Here is a 22653-nt window from a genome sequence, read left to right as displayed (position 1 = left end):
CCAATGTATTTTAAACGGCGGACTTTTCGTGCCACTCAGAACGTATTTCAAAAGAATGTGTATATTATATTTTTAATGTAAAACCGCGGCGAATCCAACGCTATATTTTGCATGACATCGTCCCTAAACATAACCCTAACCATAACCATAACCATAACCTAACCATAACCTAACCATAAGCCGGTGGTACACTTACCAATTTGCATAGGAATTTCAAGAATGTCCGGCGGCCGGCGGCCGCAAACACGATCACACAAGCAGTATACGCCGATGGACAGCTTAGATCGTCATGAATCCGCCGGTATAAACCACTTTCAGATGTGATTACCACAGCGAAAAACATTTCGTGGTGAGTGGCACGAAAAACATGACGAAATCGTGTTGGTGCGCACGAAACCGAAACTAAAACTTACGTGACAGTTTCACGAATCCCCGTGAGACCGGGTTGTCAGACCGCACTCTTTATCTTTTCTTTAGCTATTTTCTTTGTTCTGTTTATTCACGTGTCCTTGTTATTTTTGTGTTTTTCTCGTGCAGCTGAAGCGTCTGAGGGAAGCTGAGAGTCAGTTTCTTCCTCTTCTGGACAAAAACAAGCGTCTGAGCAGGAAGAACGAAGAGCTGGCTCTCGCTCTGCGTCGCCTCGACAACAAGCTTCGCTTCGTCACCCAGGAGAACCTGGAGATGGTAACTATGGTAACCCCCGACTCCAACAACACACCTGCAAACCGTATCCACTCCGGTTCTGTCCCAGTAACACCAGTAAAACCAGACAGACTGCAGTAGCTGCTGCTCACCAGCAGAGGGCAGACCGGTGACAGACCGCAGCTCGTCTCCTATTGGACACCTGGTCGGCAGCATCACCGTGGTAACAGTTTATTGTCGTCCACAGAGGAGGCCGAGTTCGTTGAATGACCTGGACCGCAGCCACTCCACCAGTTACCATGGTTACAGCCAGGATGAGAGGGAGATGGAGTTTCTACGATTACAGGTGCTAGAGCAGCAGCACATCATCGAGGACCTGTCCAAGGTACTACTACTACTGCTACTGTTCCTACCACTACTGCTACTACTATGACTGCTACTACTACTACTATTACTACTATTACTAGTACTGCTACTGTTACTTCTACTACGACTAGTACTACTACACTACTACTGTTACATCTACTACTACTACGTCTTCTACTACTAATACTTCTACTACTACTGTCACTGCTGTAAGTATTACGCATCATACCAACCAGTCAAATGGTACTACAGTGTATCTGAAAAAAATCTGTGTTTTCAGGCTCTGGAAACAGCTGGCTATGTGAAGAACGTCATTGTAAGTATGACGAGTACTGTTACCAGTACTACTACAGCTGGTAGTACTCAGTCTGGTGCAGAGATGTCATGAAATTAAAACAGAGTCACAAATATTAATCTGCTGGAAGACACAAAGTTCTTCATTCAGGGGGAATGAAGTACTGTGTTTATTTGTCCTCAGGAGAGGGACATGTTACTGCGATACCGACGCCAGGACTCAGTCAGGAGGAAACGGACCTTCAGAGCCTGCAGGGTGAGACTAGACAGCTACTTCAGTACTGTAGTACCCAGTGAAGTACTCACTGTACTGCTCCTATAAATACTATGGATACTAATAGTACTACAACATGATACAACACATCATTACAACCTGTACTGCTGTCACTACTAATACTATTACTGCTAGAAATACTATTCAGCTCCTACTACCTCAGTTACTGCTGCTCTGCTACAGTTACCTGTGTCCTCTACCTGTGTCCTCCACCTGTGTCCTCCACCTGTGTCCTCTACCTGTGTCCTCCACCTGTGTCCTCCACCTGTGTCCTCTACCTGTGTCCTCCACCTGTGTCCTCCACCTGTGTCCTCTACCTGTGTCCTCTACCTGTGTCCTCTACCTGTGTCCTCCACCTGTGTCCTCTACCTGTGTCCTCTACCTGTGTCTTCCACCTGTGTCCTCTACCTGTGTCCTCCACCTGTGTCCTCCACCTGTGTCCTCCACTTGTGTCCTCTACCTGTGTCTTCCACCTGTGTCCTCTACCTGTGTCCTCCACCTGTGTCCTCCACCTGTGTCCTCTACCTGTGTCCTCCACCTGTGTCCTCTACCTGTGTCCTCCACCTGTATCCTCCACCTGTGTCCTCTACCTGTGTCCTCCACCTGTGTCCTCTACCTGTGTCCTCCACCTGTGTCCTCTACCTGTGTCCTCCACCTGTATCCTCCACCTGTGTCCTCTACCTGTGTCCTCCACCTGTGTCCTCTACCTGTGTCCTCCACCTGTGTCCTCTACCTGTGTCCTCCACCTGTGTCCTCTACCTGTGTCCTCCACCTGTGTCCTCTACCTGTGTCCTCCACCTGTGTCATCTACCTGTGTCCTCCACCTGTGTCCTCTACCTGTGTCCTCTACCTGTGTCCTCCACCTGTATCCTCCACCTGTGTCCTCCACCTGTGTCCTCCACCTGTGTCCTCCACCTGTGTCCTCCACCTGTGTCCTCTACCTGTGTCCTCCACCTGTGTCCTCCACCTGTGTCCTCCACCTGTGTCCTCTACCTGTGTCTTCCACCTGTGTCCTCTACCTGTGTCCTCTACCTGTGTCCTCTACCTGTGTCCTCCACCTGTGTCCTCCACCTGTGTCCTCTACCTGTGTCCTCCACCTGTGTCCTCCACCTGTGTCCTCTACCTGTGTCCTCCACCTGTGTCCTCCACCTGTGTCCTCCACCTGTGTCCTCTACCTGTGTCCTCTACCTGTGTCCTCCACCTGTGTCCTCCACCTGTGTCCTCCACCTGTGTCCTCTACCTGTGTCCTCCACCTGTGTCCTCCACCTGTGTCCTCCACCTGTGTCCTCTACCTGTGTCCTCCACCTGTGTCTTCCACCTGTGTCCTCTACCTGTGTCCTCTACCTGTGTCCTCTACCTGTGTCTTCCACCTGTGTCCTCTACCTGTGTCCTCTACCTGTGTCCTCTACCTGTGTCCTCTACCTGTGTCTTCCACCTGTGTCCTCTACCTGTGTCCTCTACCTGTGTCCTCTACCTGTGTCCTCCACCTGTGTCTTCCACCTGTGTCCTCTACCTGTGTCCTCTACCTGTGTCCTCTACCTGTGTCCTCCACCTGTGTCCTCCACCTGTGTCCTCTACCTGTGTCCTCCACCTGTGTCCTCCACCTGTGTCCTCTACCTGTGTCATCTACCTGTGTCCTCCACCTGTGTCCTCTACCTGTGTCCTCCACCTGTATCCTCCACCTGTGTCCTCTACCTGTGTCCTCCACCTGTGTCCTCCACCTGTGTCCTCTACCTGTGTCCTCTACCTGTGTCCTCCACCTGTGTCTTCCACCTGTGTCCTCCACCTGTGTCATCTACCTGTGTCCTCCACCTGTGTCCTCTACCTGTGTCCTCCACCTGTGTCCTCCACCTGTGTCCTCTACCTGTGTCCTCCACCTGTGTCCTCCACCTGTGTCCTCTACCTGTGTCCTCCACCTGTGTCTTCCACCTGTGTCCTCCACCTGTGTCCTCTACCTGTGTCCTCTACCTGTGTCCTCCACCTGTGTCCTCTACCTGTGTCCTCCACCTGTATCCTCCACCTGTGTCCTCTACCTGTGTCCTCCACCTGTGTCCTCCACCTGTGTCCTCTACCTGTGTCCTCTACCTGTGTCTTCCACCTGTGTCCTCCACCTGTGTCCTCTACCTGTGTCCTCTACCTGTGTCCTCTACCTGTGTCCTCCACCTGTGTCCTCTACCTGTGTCCTCCACCTGTGTCTTCCACCTGTGTCCTCCACCTGTGTCCTCCACCTGTGTCCTCTACCTGTGTCCTCTACCTGTGTCCTCTACCTGTGTCCTCCACCTGTGTCTTCCACCTGTGTCCTCCACCTGTGTCCTCCACCTGTGTCCTCTACCTGTGTCCTCCACCTGTGTCCTCCACCTGTGTCCTCTACCTGTGTCCTCTACCTGTGTCCTCCACCTGTGTCCTCCACCTGTGTCCTCCACCTGTGTCCTCCACCTGTGTCCTCCACCTGTGTCCTCTACCTGTGTCCTCCACCTGTGTCTTCCACCTGTGTCCTCTACCTGTGTCCTCTACCTGTGTCCTCTACCTGTGTCCTCTACCTGTGTCCTCCACCTGTGTCCTCCACCTGTGTCCTCTACCTGTGTCCTCCACCTGTGTCCTCAACCTGTGTCCTCCACCTGTGTCCTCTACCTGTGTCTTCCACCTGTGTCCTCTACCTGTGTCCTCCACCTGTGTCCTCCACCTGTGTCCTCTACCTGTGTCCTCTACCTGTGTCCTCCACCTGTGTCTTCCACCTGTGTCCTCTACCTGTGTCCTCTACCTGTGTCCTCTACCTGTGTCCTCTACCTGTGTCCTCCACCTGTGTCCTCCACCTGTGTCCTCTACCTGTGTCCTCCACCTGTGTCCTCAACCTGTGTCCTCCACCTGTGTCCTCTACCTGTGTCTTCCACCTGTGTCCTCTACCTGTGTCCTCCACCTGTGTCCTCCACCTGTGTCCTCCACCTGTGTCCTCTACCTGTGTCCTCCACCTGTGTCTTCCACCTGTGTCCTCCACCTGTGTCATCTACCTGTGTCCTCCACCTGTGTCCTCTACCTGTGTCCTCCACCTGTGTCTTCCACCTGTGTCCTCTACCTGTGTCCTCCACCTGTGTCTTCCACCTGTGTCCTCCACCTGTGTCATCTACCTGTGTCCTCTACCTGTGTCCTCCACCTGTGTCATCTACCTGTGTCCTCTACCTGTGTCCTCCACCTGTGTCCTCCACCTGTGTCCTCTACCTGTGTCCTCTACCTGTGTCCTCTACCTGTGTCATCTACCTGTGTCCTCTACCTGTGTCCTCCACCTGTGTCATCTACCTGTGTCCTCTACCTGTGTCCTCCACCTGTGTCATCTACCTGTGTCCTCTACCTGTGTCCTCCACCTGTGTCTTCCACCTGTGTCCTCCACCTGTGTCCTCCACCTGTGTCTTCCACCTGTGTCCTCCACCTGTGTCATCTACCTGTGTCCTCTACCTGTGTCCTCCACCTGTGTCATCTACCTGTGTCATCTACCTGTGTCCTCCACCTGCGCAGGTGATTGAGACGTTCTATGGTTATGATGAAGAGGCGTCTGTGGACTCTGATGGATCATCTTTATCGTTTCACACCGACAGAACCCCAGATACAGAACCAGAGGAGGTACACAACCACAGACACACACACAGACACACACAGACACACACACACACACACACACAACAACAGACACACACCGACACACACAGACACACAACCACAGACACACACAGACACACAACCACAGACACACACACAGAGACACACAACCGCAAACACACAACCACAGACACACAACCAGACAGTGGTTCCTCCCTGGCTGTGTGTGTTTCAGGTGTGTGTACGTGAGGAGGCGGAGCTTCGGTACCGTCAGCTGACTCAGGAGTATCAGGCGCTGCAGCGAGCCTACGCGCTATTGGCCGAGACCAGTGGAGGGAACTACGACGCTGAGAAAGAGATCAAGGTGACCAGGGTTCTGTTGGGTTCGAGAACAGTAACTGGCTGCTGGTTCTGTTGGGTTCTAGAACACTAACAGGCTGCTGGTTCTCCGTTTCAGACCAGAGAACAGTTGCTGGCGGAGATCAGTCGGTTCCAGACACGAGTAGCAGATCTGGAGTCGGCGCTGAAACAACAAGGACTGGTAACACAACAGACACACAAACACATCATGTGTCCAGGTGAGAACAATATCTACATTCTGATTGGTTCCAGAGTAGACCCCTGAAAAGGGCTGTGTCTACATGCTGATCAAAGGACCAATGAGAACCATGCAGAGGTAGAACATAGAACAGGGCAACCAATCATGTTTCACAAAGGCCAGATGAAAGGCTGAAATACAGGATGCCAGAAGGACCAGGTGGAGGTTCAGGTGGAGGTACAGGTGATGGTGGAGGTCAAACGTTTATTGTCATTTTCATACACAAGAGAATCAAATTTTGTTTCTTGACCAGTGGCTGTAGTGCAATAAAAACATCAATAAATGTGTACATCATGTTAAAATATAGACATCAAAAGAAACAAATAATAACAATCAAATCAGATAAAAAAGAACAATTAAATCAGTCAAACAATCCAGTCTCTCTGAAGTGCATTAAGTTGTGGGTGTGTATGTGGGGATGGAGAACAGGCCATCAATAGGCCTCACAGTCTGAGGAGAGAAGCTCTTCAGCTTCCTGCTAGTTCTGCAGATGCTGCTGCTGTATCTCCTCCCTGATAGCAAAAGGGAGAAGATGTGGTGGGAGGGGTGGAGTGGGTCCATAATGGTGGAGGTGTCTCTGCTGATGCTGGTAGATCTCCATCAGGCTGGGGAGTGGGGCGCCAATGATTCTGCTGGCTGTCCTGACCAGTCTGTGGAGCCGCTTTCTGTCCTTCATGCTGCAGCATCTGAATCAGGTGGTGAAGCCATAGTTCAGGATGCTTTCAGTGGTGAACCTGTAGAAGGTGGTGAGGTGTGTGGTAGGGAGGCCTGTTTTTCTGAGTTTGTAGAGGAAGTGGAGCTGCTGCTGAGCTTTTTGAGGACTGCTGAGGTGTTAGTGGTTGTAGTTAGGTCTTGTGAACACCCAAGTACTTCACCCTGCTGACCTTCATCACTGCAGTCCTGTCGATGAATAGTGGTGCATGATCCTGTTTGCCAGCCCTCCTGAAATCGACAACAGCCTCCCTGGTTTGTCCACATTGAGGGAGAGGTTATGGGAACTGCACCAGGAGCTCAGCTGTTTCATTTCTTCCTTGTATGCAGACTCGCTGTTGTCCTTAATGAGGTCCACCACCATCGTGTCATCTGCAAACTTCAGGATGTGGTTGCTGCAGAATCTGGTAGTGCAGTTGAAGGTGAGCAGGCTGAAGAGCAGAAGGCTCCGGACACAGCCCTGTGGAGTGCCTGTGCTCACTGTGATGGTGTTTGATGTGTGGCTGCCCACCCTGACTGTCTACTGTCACTGAGTCAAAAATTGGTAGATCCAGTTACAGATGCTGTTGTCCACCTTTAGCAGCTGAAGACTTTCCACTAGCTGCTGTGGAATGATGGTGTTGAAGGCACTGCTGAAGTCTACAGGTGGAGGTACAGGTGATGGTGGAGGTACAGGTGGAATCAAAGCAGGTTTGGTTCTCTGTGGAACATGACTAAACACACCTAATGTAGAACATGAGAGCAAAACACAGAACAGGTTAGAGTTCATAGCGGTAACCCAGACGTCTGTCTGTCTGTCTGTCAGGATGTAAAGTGGGTGGAGGAGAAGCAGCTGCTGTATCAGAGGAACCAGGAGCTGGTGGAGAAGGTGAGGACTTTAGAACCTTCAGCTGTTAGAAGTTCTCCTCTGCTCTTTTCGGTCTGACGTTCTGTTCCTGGTTCCAGGTGAGGCGGATGGAAGGAGAAGAGCTGCGACTGCAGAACGACATCCAGGACGTCAGAGACCAGAACGAGCTGCTGGAGTTCAGGATCCTCGAGCTGGAGGTAAACCTCACACAAACAACAGGTGAACACAGGTAGGACAGGAACTAATGCTCCCTGTCTCTGTTTCCATGGAAACGCTATCTGCTGTTCAGGAGAGAGAGCGACGCTCACCTGGCATGAACTTCCCACAACTACATTTCCCAGAAGGCCTCAGTCCTCTGCAGATATACTGTGAGGCAGAAGGAGTCACTGTGAGTAACTGCTGGACACGCATGAACACACGTGAACACACCTGAACACACCTGAACACGCATGAACACACCTGAACACGCATGAACACACCTGAACACACATGAACACACCTGAACACGCATGAACACACCTGAACACACCTGAACACACCTGAACACACCTGAACACACGTGAACACACCTGAACAGACGTGAACACACCTGAACACACGTGAACACACCTGAACAGACGTGAACACACCTGAACACACGTGAACACACCTGAACAGACGTGAACACACCTGAACACACGTGAACACACCTGAACAGACGTGAACACGCATGAACACACATGAACACACGTGAACACACCTGAACACACGTGAACACACCTGAACAGATGTGAACACACCTGAACACACATGAACACACCTGAACAGACGTGAACACACCTGAACACGCATGAACACACCTGAACACACGTGAACACACCTGAACACACCTGAACACACATGAACACACCTGAACACACGTGAACACGCATGAACACACCTGAACACACGTGAACACACCTGAACAGATGTGAACACACCTGAACACACATGAACACACCTGAACAGATGTGAACACATCTGAACACACGTGAACACACCTGAACAGATGTGAACACACCTGAACACACATGAACACACCTGAACAGACGTGAACACACCCGAACAGATGTGAACACACCTGAACACACCTGAACACACATGAACACACCTGAACAGACGTGAACACACCCGAACAGATGTGAACACACCTGAACACACCTGAACACACATGAACACACCTGAACACACGTGAACACGCATGAACACACCTGAACACACCTGAACACACATGAACACACATGAACACACCTGAACACACGTGAACACGCATGAACACACCTGAACACACGTGAACACACCTGAACAGATGTGAACACACCTGAACACACCTGAACACACGTGAACACACCTGAACAGATGTGAACACATCTGAACACACGTGAACACACGTGAACACACATGAACACACCTGACTACACCTGAAGACACATGAACACACCTGAACAGACGTGAACACACCTGAACACACTTGAACACACGTGAACACACCTGAACACATCTGAACACACGTGAACACACCTGAACAGATGTGAACACACCTGAACACACATGAACACACCTGACTACACCTGAAGACACATGAACACACCTGAACAGACGTGAACACACCTGAACACACTTGAACACACATGAACACACCTGAACACACGTGAACACACCTGAACAGACGTGAACACACCCGAACAGATGTGAACACACCTGAACACACCTGAACACACATGAACACACCTGACTACACCTGAAGACACATGAACACACCTGAACAGACGTGAACACACCTGAACACACTTGAACACACGTGAACACACCTGAACACACATGAACACACCTGAACAGACGTGAACACACCCGAACAGATGTGAACACACCTGAACACACGTGAACACACCTGAACACACGTGAACACACCTGAACACACATGAACACACCTGAACACACGTGAACACACCTGAACAGACGTGAACACACCTGAACAGATGTGAACACACATGAACACATATGAACACACATGAACACACCTGAACAGATGTGAACACACATGAACACACCTGAACACACGTGAACACACCTGAACACACATGAACACACCTGAACACACATGAACACACCTGAACAGACATGAACACACCTGAACAGACGTGAACACACCTGAACAGACGTGAACACACCTGACTACACCTGAACAGACGTGAACACACCTGAACAGACATGAACACACCTGAACAGACGTGAACACACCTGAACACACGTGAACACACCTGACTACACCTGAACACACATGAACACACCTGAACACACGTGAACACACCTGACTACACCTGAACACACATGAACACACCTGAACACACGTGAACACACCTGAACAGACGTGAACACACCTGAACAGATGTGAACACACGTGAACACACCTGAACACACATGAACACACGTGAACACACGTGAACACACCTGAACACACGTGAACACACCTGAACACACATGAACACACGTGAACACACCTGAACAGACGTGAACACACATGAACACATATGAACACACATGAACACATATGAACACACATGAACACACCTGAACAGACATGAACACACCTGAACAGACGTGAACAGACGTGAACACACCTGACTACACCTGAACACACATGAACACACCTGAACAGACGTGAACACACCTGAACAGATGTGAACACACCTGAACACACCTGAACACACATGAACACACCTGAACACACGTGAACACACCTGAACAGACGTGAACACACCTGAACAGATGTGAACACACCTGAACACACCTGAACACACATGAACACACGTGAACACACCTGAACAGACGTGAACAGACGTGAACACACCTGACTACACCTGAACACACATGAACACACCTGAACAGACGTGAACACACCTGAACAGATGTGAACACACCTGAACACACCTGAACACACATGAACACACGTGAACACACCTGAACAGACATGAACACACCTGAACAGATGTGAACACACCTGAACACACCTGAACACACATGAACACACGTGAACACACCTGAACAGACGTGAACACACCTGACTACACCTGAACACACATGAACACACCTGAACACACATGAACACACCTGAACAGATGTGAACACACGTGAACACACCTGAACACACATGAACACACGTGAACACACCTGAACACACGTGAACACACCTGAACAGACGTGAACACACGTGAACACACCTGAACACACATGAACACACGTGAACACACCTGAACAGACGTGAACACACATGAACAGACATGAACACACCTGAACAGACGTGAACACACCTGACTACTCCTGAACACACATGAACACACCTGAACACACGTGAACACACCTGAACAGATGTGAACACACCTGAACACACGTGAACACACCTGAACAGACGTGAACACACCTGAACAGACATGAACACACCTGAACAGACGTGAACACACCTGACTACTCCTGAACACACATGAACACACCTGAACACACGTGAACACACCTGAACAGACGTGAACACACCTGAACAGATGTGAACACACATGAACACATATGAACACACATGAACACACCTGAACAGACATGAACACACGTGAACAGACGTGAACACGCCTGAACAGACGTAAACACGCCTGAACAGACATGAACACACCTGAACAGACATGAACACACGTGAACACACATGAACACATATGAACACATATGAACACACATGAACACACCTGAACAGACATGAACACACCTGAACAGACGTGAACACACGTGAACACACATGAACACATATGAACACATATGAACACACATGAACACACCTGAACAGACATGAACTCACCTGAACAGACATGAACACACCTGAACAGACGTGAACACACGTGAACACACATGAACAGACGTGAACACACCCGAGCATTGCTGAGTAAAGCTGTGTTTGTGTTTTTAGGACATTGTGATCAGTGAGTTGATGAAGAAGCTGGACATTCTGGGAGATAACGCCGTAAGTGTATGTTGAATTTATTTTGTACATGTATGTGCTGTTACATTCAAACATGACCAGTTCTAAATCAGTGCATGTTCTCTGAATCACGCGATCCGATTGGTCAGGACAGATTTAACCTTCTGAAATTCCACATGTCCATTGGTTGTCCATGTTTACATGTTTAACATGTTGCTGACATGTTAATGATGTGTTCCTATGTTGATATCATGATGTTTGACTGAGATCATGAAATACTGACCTGTTGAATTGTTTTCCATGTTATTTACGTATTGCTGTGTTGTCCTTCTGTCCTGTTGTTTGTGTTGTTGGCCTGTAGTTACATTGTTGGTTTCATGTTGTTTTTGTGTTGTTGACATGTTGTTGTTGTGTTGTTGACATGTTGTTGGTGTGTTGTTGTTGTTGTGGTGGTGTTGACATGTTGTTGTTGTTGTTGTGTTGTTGACATGTTGTTGGTGTGTTGTTGTTGTGTTGTTGACGTGTTGTGTTTTTGACATGTTGGTGTGTTGTTGTGTTGTTGACATGTTGGTGTATTGTGTTGTTGACATGTTGTTGGTGCATTGTTGGTGTGTTGTCGACATGTAGTTGGTGTGTTGTTGTGTTGTTGACATGTTGTTGTTGTGTTGTGTTTTTGACATGTTGTCGGTGCGTTGTTGGTGTGTTGTCGACATGTAGTTGGTGTGTTGTTGACATGTTGTTGGTGTGTTGTTGACACATTGTTGGTATGTTGTTGATATGTTGTTGGTGTTTTGTTGATATGTTGTTGGTGTTTTGTTGATATGTTGTTGGTGAACTGATAACATATTGTTGATGTGTTGTTGACATGTAGTTGGCGTGTTGTTTTCCTACAGACTCTGTCCAATGAGGAGCAGGTGGTGGTGATCCATGCCAGGACAGTGCTGACTCTGGCAGAGAAGGTGAGAAGCACATCTGGACATGAACACATTAGAAGGTTCCTTTGTGCTTCATCTGCGCTTTGCCTTCACAGGTTCTTCAAATGTTCTTCATGTCATTGAATACTTAATATAAATTTTGTTCATCTTTGTTCTACTCATGGTCTGTGTGATAAATATAGAGCCACAGAAGCTAGTTAGCCTAGCTTAGCATAAGGCCTGGAAACAGAAACAGCTTAGCTTAGATCTGTAGGGTTAGGGTTAGCAGACCATCAGGTTCTACTCTGTAGGGTTGGCAGACCATCAGGTTCTAATCTGTAGGGTTAGCAGACCATCAGGTTCTACTCTGTAGAGTTAGCAGACCATCAGGTTCTACTTTGTAGAGTTGGCAGACCATCAGGTTCTAATCTGTAGGGTTAGCAGACCATCAGGTTCTGCTCGAGAAACATGTTGGAGTTTCTTCACCAAAAGAGCTTTACGAGGAGGTGATAACTGTCTGATCCTTGTCCATCTACCAGTCTGTCATTTACCTGTCTCACCATCTACCTGTCTGTTTCTCCAGTGGCTGGAATCCATTGAGGTGACCAGGTCGGCTCTGCAGCAGAAGATGTTGGACATAGAGAGTGAGAAGGTAAAGTGTCTTTAGACTGTTTGATGAGGGTTGGGGTTTACCTGGCTGTAGCTCTGTCTTCTCTTTGGACCAAATTGTCGGTCTGACTGAGGTTTCATGCTGAGACAAGTTCTAATAAAACTACGTGGACCTTCCTCCTCCTTCTCTACCTGCTGAAGTCCCGTGGTCAGTGTGAGGACCTGGAGCCTCATTTAGAAAACATTGCGTAGGATCCATACTAAAAGTTTGCATATGCCGAACATCTGAAATAGGCGTATGCCAAAAAAATATTCTGATTTATAAAACTGTGCGTAAGCACAGCTGCACGCAATTTCTCCTTTATAAATCACACACCAGCTGGAAGATTGCACAGGTGGATTGTTAGGTTCAAACCTGAAGAATACACAAACAGCTCAGGAAGAAAAGACAGCACTCACGAGCTCTGGTCTTTTACTTGCACAAGGAGAGAGTTGAGACTACAGCTCTGCAGCCTCACAAACTCTGGAGAACCTGCCTCTCTCCTTGTCCTTTTATTTCCTTCTCATACAATCATACGGTACAGAGGAGTCATCATGCGTTAGTCATAAGATTTCAGAACAATACAAAGACAGAACATGTCTTACTTGCATGATCTTATCATAAGAGCAAGACAGCTCACTATAGGAACAAGTCAGCTTTGTTCTTGTTGTTACTTCCGAACACGTGCATGGTCACAACTTAGAATGCTGATGGTAGTCCTTATTTCTTCATAGTCACTCAATGATAACCTCATAAGTATAATCATTCTAATATAAGTGTAATTCTTCTAACATTTCCCTCCTGTTTATTACTGATGAATGTCAACTTCTCAGAATCACATTATTACAACTCCCTTGTGAGGTTTTCTGTAACATGTTCATGTTTATAACACCTTCATCAACTTACACTCAGAGTGCATCAGTAAACAAGAACTTACACCTTTTCATTGATTTCAGAAGAATTTCCTATCATTAGTGCTCTTATTTCATCACTCAACATTACTTTTGACACGGTCCTGCTTATGGTTTTGGTCATGAGTGCATTGAAACATGGGATGATGCAACCAGTCAAAATGAAAAATAAGAATATTACGAGAAGGATTGGAGTTAATGTTTTTAACAGAATGTTATACCAACTGCCAGAGGTAAACCATGCCAAGGGGCTCCAGCCTTCCCAGTTCATGCTCTTATCCGCATCCTTGGTCAGTTTGTCCTTCAGATGTTCAAGTTGGTCAACAATGTGAGAGTAGTTAATGTACCATCAGGAATGAACGTGCAACAGTGCTCTCCAATAACCGCACAGAGACCACCCTGGGAGGCCAAAATATAATCAAGACCTGTCCTATTCTGCAGAATCATGGCCCTCATGGCTTTCTTCTCAGGATCATCTCTAAGTTGGTGTGCTAGATGAAGAACTGTGTTTGTGAGTTCTTCAAGTTCCCAGTGCATGTCATTCATCCTATTTCCCAGATACGCTGTTCCATACATGGGACAAAGTGTCATAAGGATACCTCTAGTGTCTGATATTAGTGGTGGAGAGCTAGTAGTGTCTGGGATAGAATGCCTTTGACGTCTAGATGTTGTACTAAGAATAGTGGTAACATCTGATCTGGGAATCACAAGAGCAGCAGGCTGTAGTTTAGCCAAGTAGCACGCATCATCCCATCTCTGAGGGAGATATGAGATATAAATATACCTTATGGCCAAACGTGGTCAGTCGGGCAGGGACCCCGCCCACATGTGGAAGCAGTGAATTCATACCAGGTTCAGACACCCATCCCACCACATTGCCACAGATTTCCACGGCAGTGAGGTTGATTGGTGTTACTCAACCTTCCTCACACCAAGAGCCGCTGCACAGGGGATGGCTCCAAACACCTCCCACAGGAAAGTAAGTCGTGCAGTCTGCCACGCCTAGGGCCACGTCTCCCTCAGCACAGCTCCTCCTAAAACACAGTGATGGTGCATTTGGATAGTGTGCCATTGTGATTCCCTGTAGGTTAGCGTTATTAGTAGTTATACACTGGAATGTTGAGGCATTCTCCAGCTTGTCAAGTCATAGTTACTGGTAGTAGCGCAGTTTGGTAATCTCGAGTAATTAGTGGCTGGTGTTGTTGTGAGTGCTGTGTGCATTGCAATGATACATGTTTTCATCTAGTGTGACTGGTTTTGGTGTTAAGCAAGGATTGGTCCTTGAATGATGAGGTATGAATGAGCGCACATAGCAGTCAGACATATTCAGACTTATTGCTGTTAAATTAGCCGTCTGGAACCAAACATTATCATGGTCATCATCAACATCGAGTTCATGGTTTCTTTTTCCTCTATGAATCTCTTTTATCATTAACAAACATGAAATGAGGATTAGAAGTACCACAGCTGTTGGGCCCAACAGGGCCGCCGTCTTGACACGTTGAGTCATGACCTGGAGGGAGAGGTTACCAGCACTTCACCTCCTTTTATCAGCTAACAGTGTTCTTGTCCTGTTCTTTGTCCAGTGAGTGTGTGGATGTATGTATGAGGATCTTTAGAGTACTCTGCTCCCTAAAGACAGTGAAGATCTGTTGGTTTCTTCACTGACATTGAGACGATTAACCACTAAAAGGTTTAATCCCCTTTGCAGTCAGACTTCCCCTTACCATCACCGGAGTTTTCCTCCAAGAACCTCTGTATCTTGCAGTGATAGGTGGATCCACGATGCTCTTTCTGTCATCTTTATAGCAGTAGGTGTCGTCAGCAGCACCTGGTACGGTCCTTCCCACCTCGGTGAGGACCAATGTTTCCTGTTAATGGACTTCATGAGCACCCAGTTACCCACTCGAACCGGTGGGACACCCTCCTGTTGAGAGACAGGTGCATCTGGCATAGCATGTCATTAGCATGTTTTATTTCTCTTGCTTGTAATGTTTTCCTCATATACTCTGCTAATGTGCACTTCTCATCTATACTGATTTCAGGTTTGTTTAAACTGCAGAAACACAAACTGTCTGCCATGTATTACTTCAAGTGGTGTTAGACCTGTTTGGTTTGGTGTGATGCACATATACAGCTGCACTAGGTCTAAACAATCAGGCCATTTTTGTCCTGTCTCTTCCATGCATTTCTTAAGTCTGTTTCTTATTGTTCCATTTGTCCTCTCTACCAGTACTGCACTCTGTGGATGATAGGCATAGTGGTTCTTTGAGCAAATGTCTAAGTTCTGAGTCAGTTGGCCTATCATTTGATTTTCAAAAATGAGTGGCATTTCTGATGGTTTTAGGAATACCGTGTGTTGGTATTATTCGTTTGCATAATTTAACACGTTAACAAATATGCAGGCACGTTTATATTTTAAAATATTTATATAATAATACATTTATGCTGCATTACATCTCTGCTTTGTCAACATGAAATTTTATTTTAGCTTGATCTGTTGAACTGTGTGATAATTACCTCCACCAGGAGGTTATGTAATCACCGGAGTTTGTTTGTGTGTGTGTGTGTGTGTGTGTGTGTGTCTGTCTGTCTGTCTGTCTGTCTGTCTGTCTGTCTTTTAACAGCATAACTCAAAAAGTCATGGACGGATTTTCACCAAATTTTTACAGGATGTCCGGAAGAGTAAGAATCGATTAGATTTTGGAGGTGATCCGGGTCACCGTCTGGATCTAGGAATTTTTTGAAGGTCGAAGGACAATTGAGAGATGGCCGCCAGGCTGTGATTTTTTGAGTTATGCTGTTAACAGACAAACACACACACTCACACACACACACAGACGGACAGACAGACAAACGGCATGGTGGAGGTATGGGCTCTCTGAGTGCTTTTCTAGTTGTTATTGTGGTCTTTATACTGCATAAAGACTGAAGTGTTTGAAATGTACCAGGCTGAGCTGCATTCCAGAGATAAAAAGGACCTTGAAGTAAAAGCAGATGCAAGCAAACCGTTAGAAACACTGAGTTCTCATCTTGTGCTGGGAAACTTTGTGGTACAAACTAACAGTGAAAATACAGTCTTTGTCTTACAGAAATAATTTCCTGACACACTTCATAAAAGCTCGTCATTGAAAAATCCCAAATCTCTAAACGTATGAACAACTGAAAATTAGATTCCGGTTTAACTGAGTCCATTGCAGGTTTCTCTGATCATTCTCACAAAGCAAACCAGACCATAAAGTCATTTCTGTGATCCTGCTTGCATACGACATCCTGAACTCAAATTACAGGTAAGAACAAGAGAAGCACATGTGGTGCAGATGTTCTGAATTCAGTTTATGTTTCTACTGCTTTTTGTAAGAAAGTTTTTTTCTTTTTTTTAATTAAAAAAACAAAAACACAATAACATAATTTTTAGCATCTAAAACCAGACTTTATATTAAGTGCAGTTGTGTCAGAAGACAAACTAATATCTAGGTTTTAGATCTAAAGCTGCCCACACATAATAGGAGTTAACTTATCAAGTTATTGCAGCTCGTATTCAGTATAAAAGCTGAGTTAATTTAACCAAAGGAAGACAATGTTGTAATAAACTGTAATACATTTTTTACAGTTGATCTAGGAGGTCAGACCTCTACTGATATTTCATCTCTGCAACACAGAAGAGCATTTCTTCATGAGGCCCTGAAGAAATGATAAATCCTTTGTGTATCTTTTCTTTTTAAACTGGAAGGGCAGATATAATTCTACATCAGTGGATACATGTACTGCTGCTATAACTGCCTGTATATGAAGCAGGTTTGTTTTCTAAACATAATCTGGAATCCAACTTCTACAGTAGTTGGTTGACCCTAAAAATGACATCATTTGTCTCTTTCTTTTGTTGATTGGACAGTCTTTGGACCAATGTCCTTTTCCCCATAAGTCCAGCATGAGTCCTCTCCTCTCTCTGTGTCTTCCTCTAAAACTCCCTCTGGCTCTCTGTCCTCCTGGTGGTCCTCTGAAGTCCACCTCACAGTTTGGATCATTATCATCTTGATAGAAAATGCTGGGTGTCTTCTTCTGTTCCTTTTTATTTATAATTACAGTGTAAATGTGTAAATTCACTCCTTGTGGTTGTGGTCTGTCACCCTCGTTATAGGGAGGGGGTCCGTTATCTGGTGCTTCAGCTGCCGACGCACCAGGCCATCGTCATTGTTGTCTTTGTGTGTTCCGTTTGTACACTATCTTATCATCTTCTGCTCTGGCTGCACAGGCTTCAGCTTCTTTTTGTTTGTTGCTGTATTTCTCTTTTGTGCTTCTTTCAGCCATATTTCTGCATAATGAAGCTGTTTTTCAGTTTCTTCTAATTTCTTTTTATCTGTTTGTTGTCTTACAGTTAATTTTGTAAATGGCTCCTACTATTATTTTGCCATTCATTTCATATTTCTTTTCCCAATTTGGCAAGAATTGTGTGGAACCTGGATGTTTTTGTTCCATGTTTTTTTGCATCGCCTTATAGTGAAATTTTTCCTTGATTAGTTCCCATTTTGGTTTGTTTTGTTCGAATTTTTTTTTATTATTATTATTTAGAATTTGTGGTGCTGTTCAAAATTATTTTATTGAGAATTTGTGAAAAACAATGCTTCATGAGCCAAAATTCAGCCCTTGGAAAACAAACTTCTAGGCCAGCTCTATTAGCTAGTCCGGTTTTCCACTGGGGGTCCTATCCCAGGACTGAAAGTCGTTTTAGAGTTTTCACAAAGTCCTCCTAAATCTTAATGACTGTTCACACTCAGTGATTTACTTCAACTGACAACAGCCGTACGTTCACACCGGTAGGTTTCAGGCTGTCTGCTGCTTCAATCACTGACCAGTCCTTTTACACTCACAGTTTTACACATGCACACGTTTTGTAAGTTTTCAGCTTTCCCTAGCTCAGGACTTCACTTTCCTAACGCGCTTTCCACACTCACTCTTTGAGTGTCAATGCATTTGTGCAGTATCTGTCGTTCATTCCTGGTGCTGTTTTCTTTGTTCAGATGCCGTCAACCTGGAACCCCGCGGAACCCGGACAGGGTTTAACCGGCCGATGTGGAATTCAACCACGGAGGGCTTTCGTCCCCGAACCTAGTTCCAGGGGGCTGTGCACAGACTTCGGTCTCCCTTGAACAGCTCCTTAGGGTTCTGGGTGTATTGGCATCCGGCTCGAATGTTAAGTTATGTTAGGTTCAAACCTGAAGAATACACAAACAGCTCAGGAAGAAAAGACAGCACTCACGAGCCCCAGTCTTTTACTTGCACAAGGAGAGAGATAGAGACTACAGCTCTGTAGTATGCATCACTGCAGCCCCACAAACTCTGGAGAACCTACCTCTCTCCTTGTCCTTTTATTTCCTTCTCATACAATCATACGGTACAGAGGAGTCATCATGCGTTAGTCATAAGATTTCAGAACAATACAAAGACAGAACATGTCTTACTTGCATGATCTTATCATAAGAGCAAGACAGCTCACTATAGGAACAAGTCAGCTTTGTTCTTGTTGTTACTAACGAACACGTGCATGGTCACAACTTAGAATGCTGATGGTAGTCCTTATTTCTTCATAGTCACTCAATGATAACCTCATAAGTATAATCATTCTAATATAAGTGTAATTCTTCTAACATGGATCCACCTCACATTCCGCCCACAACACGCCCACATTTTACCATGAATGGTCAATGCAAAGTAACTCATGAATGTATCTGTATATAAATAAGCTGCTGATCCACGGCATTTCACACAGCGCCCCCTGCAGTCTTTTCACTGCTGTGCGTCAGGATGAATGAATCGTGTGTTGACCCAGGCCACCCTGACACTAAATTTGTTATGATCATGTCCGATGTACAAATAATTTGTACACTGATTGAATGTACATTTTTTCGGTTCACAGACAAATTCATCTTCACTCGGAGCCCTTACAGCAACATGAGTGCAGTCAGTTACGTCGATTACATTTGGGAAACCGGACATCGCTGCAAATTGCTGTTTAATGTTGGCCTGTTCACCCACAGTGTAAGGAAACCTGATGTACTGACTGGTCATGTTTAAAATGTCATCCAAAACAGCTGGCATTATTGCACTGAGGGATGGTTGTGATATCCAGACCTAAAGGACATCATTTAACTGTTTATCAGACCCAGATAGGATTTAGACAACAAATGTAACCTCATATATTCTTCATATAAAACACAGACCTGTCGGCCACTTAATGCTGGAAGGAGCCAGAAACCCCCGAGTCGTCAGCTCCTGTGTCTGTACCGGGATGGTTTGGGCGGGGGGGTCGGTCTAAGACGGCCCAGTTCAGCACATAGATCCAAGAGCACTGCTCTATGGAATCTGAATCGGCTTATTAGCCAGTCATCGTCATGGGCAAATCCCCGTTATCCCTAAAATCTCTCTCCATTCTTAACATGATCTTCCAGCAATGCCAGCGCATCCATTGTCCCACATTACGCACGGCTGTCACCCGCTATTTATCCGCTTCATCAGCGACTGGACTGATTGTCACAGGCCTTTTCCAAATTAATAATCAATCAGTGCCACTCACCGCTCTGTATCATTTGAAGATGGAAGTTTGATATATGAACATAGTTCCGCAAATACAGTCGTAGGCCGAATGACGCACTATATGAACATCTACAACAATGAGGGTTTATGATTATCCGGCTCTACAAGTCTAATATGTGATAACAATAAAGGTTTGAGATCAATCTGGCTTCAATTCGCCACTTCACCCTCCGGCACTGCCGTTCCCTCTGTCTCCAAAATGTGCTTAAGCAAGCATCAAAGTTGGTGCACCGGTGCGCACATTCTCACGACAAGTTTGTTTTTAGAAATCACAACCTTTGCGTAGAAAGTGCCGTACATAACTTTCTAGCCCTGTTTTGTGCTTACGCAAGATTTATAAATGAGGCCGATGAAGGTAAATTTGTTTCTTTATTCTTCAATCGAAAAAAAAGTTGCTCCAATCGCAAAACGTGTTTTCAATCAGAAAAAACTTCACTTCAATCAAAAAAAAAGTTTTCAATCAAAGAAAGAACTTGTTCAAACGCAAAAAAAAACATTTGAGACCCAAAAAATTGCATATAAACACGTGGACAAAATTGTTGGTACCCCTCAGTTAAAGAAGGAAAAACCCACAATTCTCACTGAAATCACTTGAAACTCACAAAAGTAACAATAAATAAAAATTTATTGAAAATTAAATAATCAAAAACAGCCATTACTTTTGAATTGTTGATTAACATAATTATTTAAAAAACAAACTAATGAAACAGGCCTGGACAAAAATGATGGTACCTCTATAAAAGATTGAAAACTATTTGACCAGAGTGACATGATTAACTCAGGTGTGTCATTTAATTGACATCACAGGTGTTTCCAAACTCATAATCAGTCAGTCTGCCTATTTAAAGGGAGACAAGTAGTCACCCTGCTGTTTGGTGAAAAGGTGTGTACCACACTGAACATGGACAACAGAAAGCGAAGGAGAGAATTGTCCCAGGACATCCGAAAAAAAATGATAGACAAACATCTTAAAGGTAAAGGCTATAAGACCATCTCTAAACAGCTTGAAGTTCCTGTGACAACAGTGGCTCATATTATTCAGAAGTTCAAGACCCACGGGACAGTAGCCAACCTCCCTGGACGTGGCCGCAAGAGGAAAATTGATGACAAATTGAAGAGACTGATCGTTGGAATTGTATCCAAAGAGCCCAGAGCAACCTCCAAAGAAATTAAAGGTGAACTCCAAGGCCAAGGTACATCAGTGTCAGATCGCACCATTCGTCGTTGTTTGAGCCAAAGTGGACTTCATGGGAGACGACCAAGGAGGACACCACTGCTGAAAAAAACTCATAAAAAAGCCAGACTGGAATTTGCAAAAATGCATGTTGACAAGCCACAAAGCTTCTGGGAGAATGTCCTTTGGACAGATGAGACCAAACTGGAGCTTTTTGGTAAGGCACATCAACTCTATGTTCATAGACTCAAAAACCAAGCATACGAAGAAAAGAACACTGTCCCTACGGTGAAACATGGAGGAGGCTCAGTAATGTTTTGGGGCTGCTTTGCTGCATCTGGCACAGGGTGTCTTGAAAGTGTGCAAGGTACGATGAAATCTGAAGACTATCAAGGCATTCTGGAGAGAAATGTGCTGCCTAGTGTCAGAAAGCTTGGTCTCAGTCGCAGGTCATGGGTCTTCCAACAGGACAACGATCCAAAACACACAGCCAAAAACACCCAAGAATGGCTGAGAGAAAAGCGTTGGACTATTCTAAAGTGGCCTTCTATGAGCCCAGATCTGAATCCCATTGAACATATGTGGAAGGAGCTGAAACATGCCATTTGGAGAAGACACCCATCAAACCTGAGACAACTGGAGCTGTTTGCTCATGAGGAGTGGGCCAAAATACCTGTTGACAGCTGCAGAACGCTCATTGACAAATACAGAAATTGTTTAATTGCAGTGATTGCCTCAAAAGGTTGTGCAACAAAATATTAAGTTATGGGTACCATCATTTTTGTCCAGCCCTGTTTCATTAGTTTGTTTTTTTAAATAATTATGTTAATCAACAATTCAAAAGTGATGGCTGATTTTGATTATTTAATTTTCAATAAATTTTTATTTATTGTTACTTTTGTGAGTTTCAAGTGATTTCAGTGAGAATTGTGGGTTTTTCCTTCTTTAACTGAGGGGTACCAACAATTTTGTCCACATGTGTAAACACGTTTTTTCTTTGATAGAAATTTCTTTTTGTTGAGAATACATTTTTTGATTGAAGTCATATTTTTGGATTTGAGCCATATTATGGGTAGGACATTTGTTTCTTTATTACTCGATGAAAACAA

General features: G+C 45.6%; 2 protein-coding genes across 11 annotated transcripts in view; one reads left to right on the top strand and one right to left on the bottom strand.

Moving 5' to 3' along the window:
- jakmip3 (Janus kinase and microtubule interacting protein 3) overlaps positions 1-22653 on the top strand; it is a 48268-nt gene that overhangs the window by 15446 nt on the left and 10169 nt on the right. For all 9 annotated transcript variants that reach the window (XM_051939939.1, XM_051939942.1, XM_051939943.1 and 6 more), the window contains exons 7-19: positions 538-693; positions 890-1027; positions 1289-1324; positions 1487-1558; positions 5087-5191; positions 5403-5531; positions 5625-5708; positions 7282-7344; positions 7422-7520; positions 7613-7711; positions 11291-11350; positions 12196-12261; positions 12800-12868. In XM_051939939.1, coding sequence (XP_051795899.1) covers positions 538-693; positions 890-1027; positions 1289-1324; positions 1487-1558; positions 5087-5191; positions 5403-5531; positions 5625-5708; positions 7282-7344; positions 7422-7520; positions 7613-7711; positions 11291-11350; positions 12196-12261; positions 12800-12868 — 1176 coding nt within the window. The remainder of the gene's footprint in view (positions 1-537; positions 694-889; positions 1028-1288; positions 1325-1486; positions 1559-5086; positions 5192-5402; positions 5532-5624; positions 5709-7281; positions 7345-7421; positions 7521-7612; positions 7712-11290; positions 11351-12195; positions 12262-12799; positions 12869-22653) is intronic.
- On the bottom strand, positions 1565-5196 carry LOC127531184 (uncharacterized). 2 transcript variants are annotated; one of them, XM_051939948.1, is made up of 10 exons: positions 5079-5196; positions 4637-4766; positions 4494-4571; positions 4130-4311; positions 3974-4051; positions 3857-3895; positions 3324-3414; positions 2466-2595; positions 2063-2153; positions 1565-1893 (listed from the first exon to the last, which is right to left on the bottom strand). In XM_051939948.1, the coding sequence occupies exons 2-10, from the start codon at positions 4695-4697 to the stop codon at positions 1717-1719; spliced, it is 927 nt and encodes a 308-aa protein (XP_051795908.1). In that variant the 5' UTR covers positions 4698-4766; positions 5079-5196; the 3' UTR covers positions 1565-1716. The 2 variants fall into 2 exon arrangements, 1 of the variants encoding a protein (XP_051795908.1); XR_007938167.1 differs by lacking the exons at positions 3324-3414; positions 3857-3895 and adding an exon at positions 3493-3531 and having other exon boundaries at positions 1565-2179; positions 2258-2777; positions 3909-4766.

Source organism: Acanthochromis polyacanthus, chromosome 19, assembly GCF_021347895.1.
Source record: "Acanthochromis polyacanthus isolate Apoly-LR-REF ecotype Palm Island chromosome 19, KAUST_Apoly_ChrSc, whole genome shotgun sequence".
In the NCBI taxonomy this organism is placed as follows: domain Eukaryota; kingdom Metazoa; phylum Chordata; class Actinopteri; family Pomacentridae; genus Acanthochromis; species Acanthochromis polyacanthus.
The sequence above is the reverse complement of the archived record's forward strand: the minus strand, read 5'-3'. Positions and strand labels throughout refer to the sequence as shown.

Excerpts from the sequence above, each read along its gene's own strand:
- LOC127531184 (XM_051939948.1), bottom strand. The coding sequence starts at position 4,697 with ATGACACAGGTGGAGGACACAGGTGGAAGACACAGGTGGAGGACACAG. Across the intron at positions 3,415-3,856 it reads GACACAGGTGGAAGACACAG|GTGGAGGACACAGGTAGAGG; the intron begins GTGGAGGACACA and ends TGGAGGACACAG. Across the intron at positions 1,894-2,062 it reads GACACAGGTGGAGGACACAG|GTAGAGGACACAGGTGGAGG; the intron begins GTAGAGGACACA and ends TAGAGGACACAG.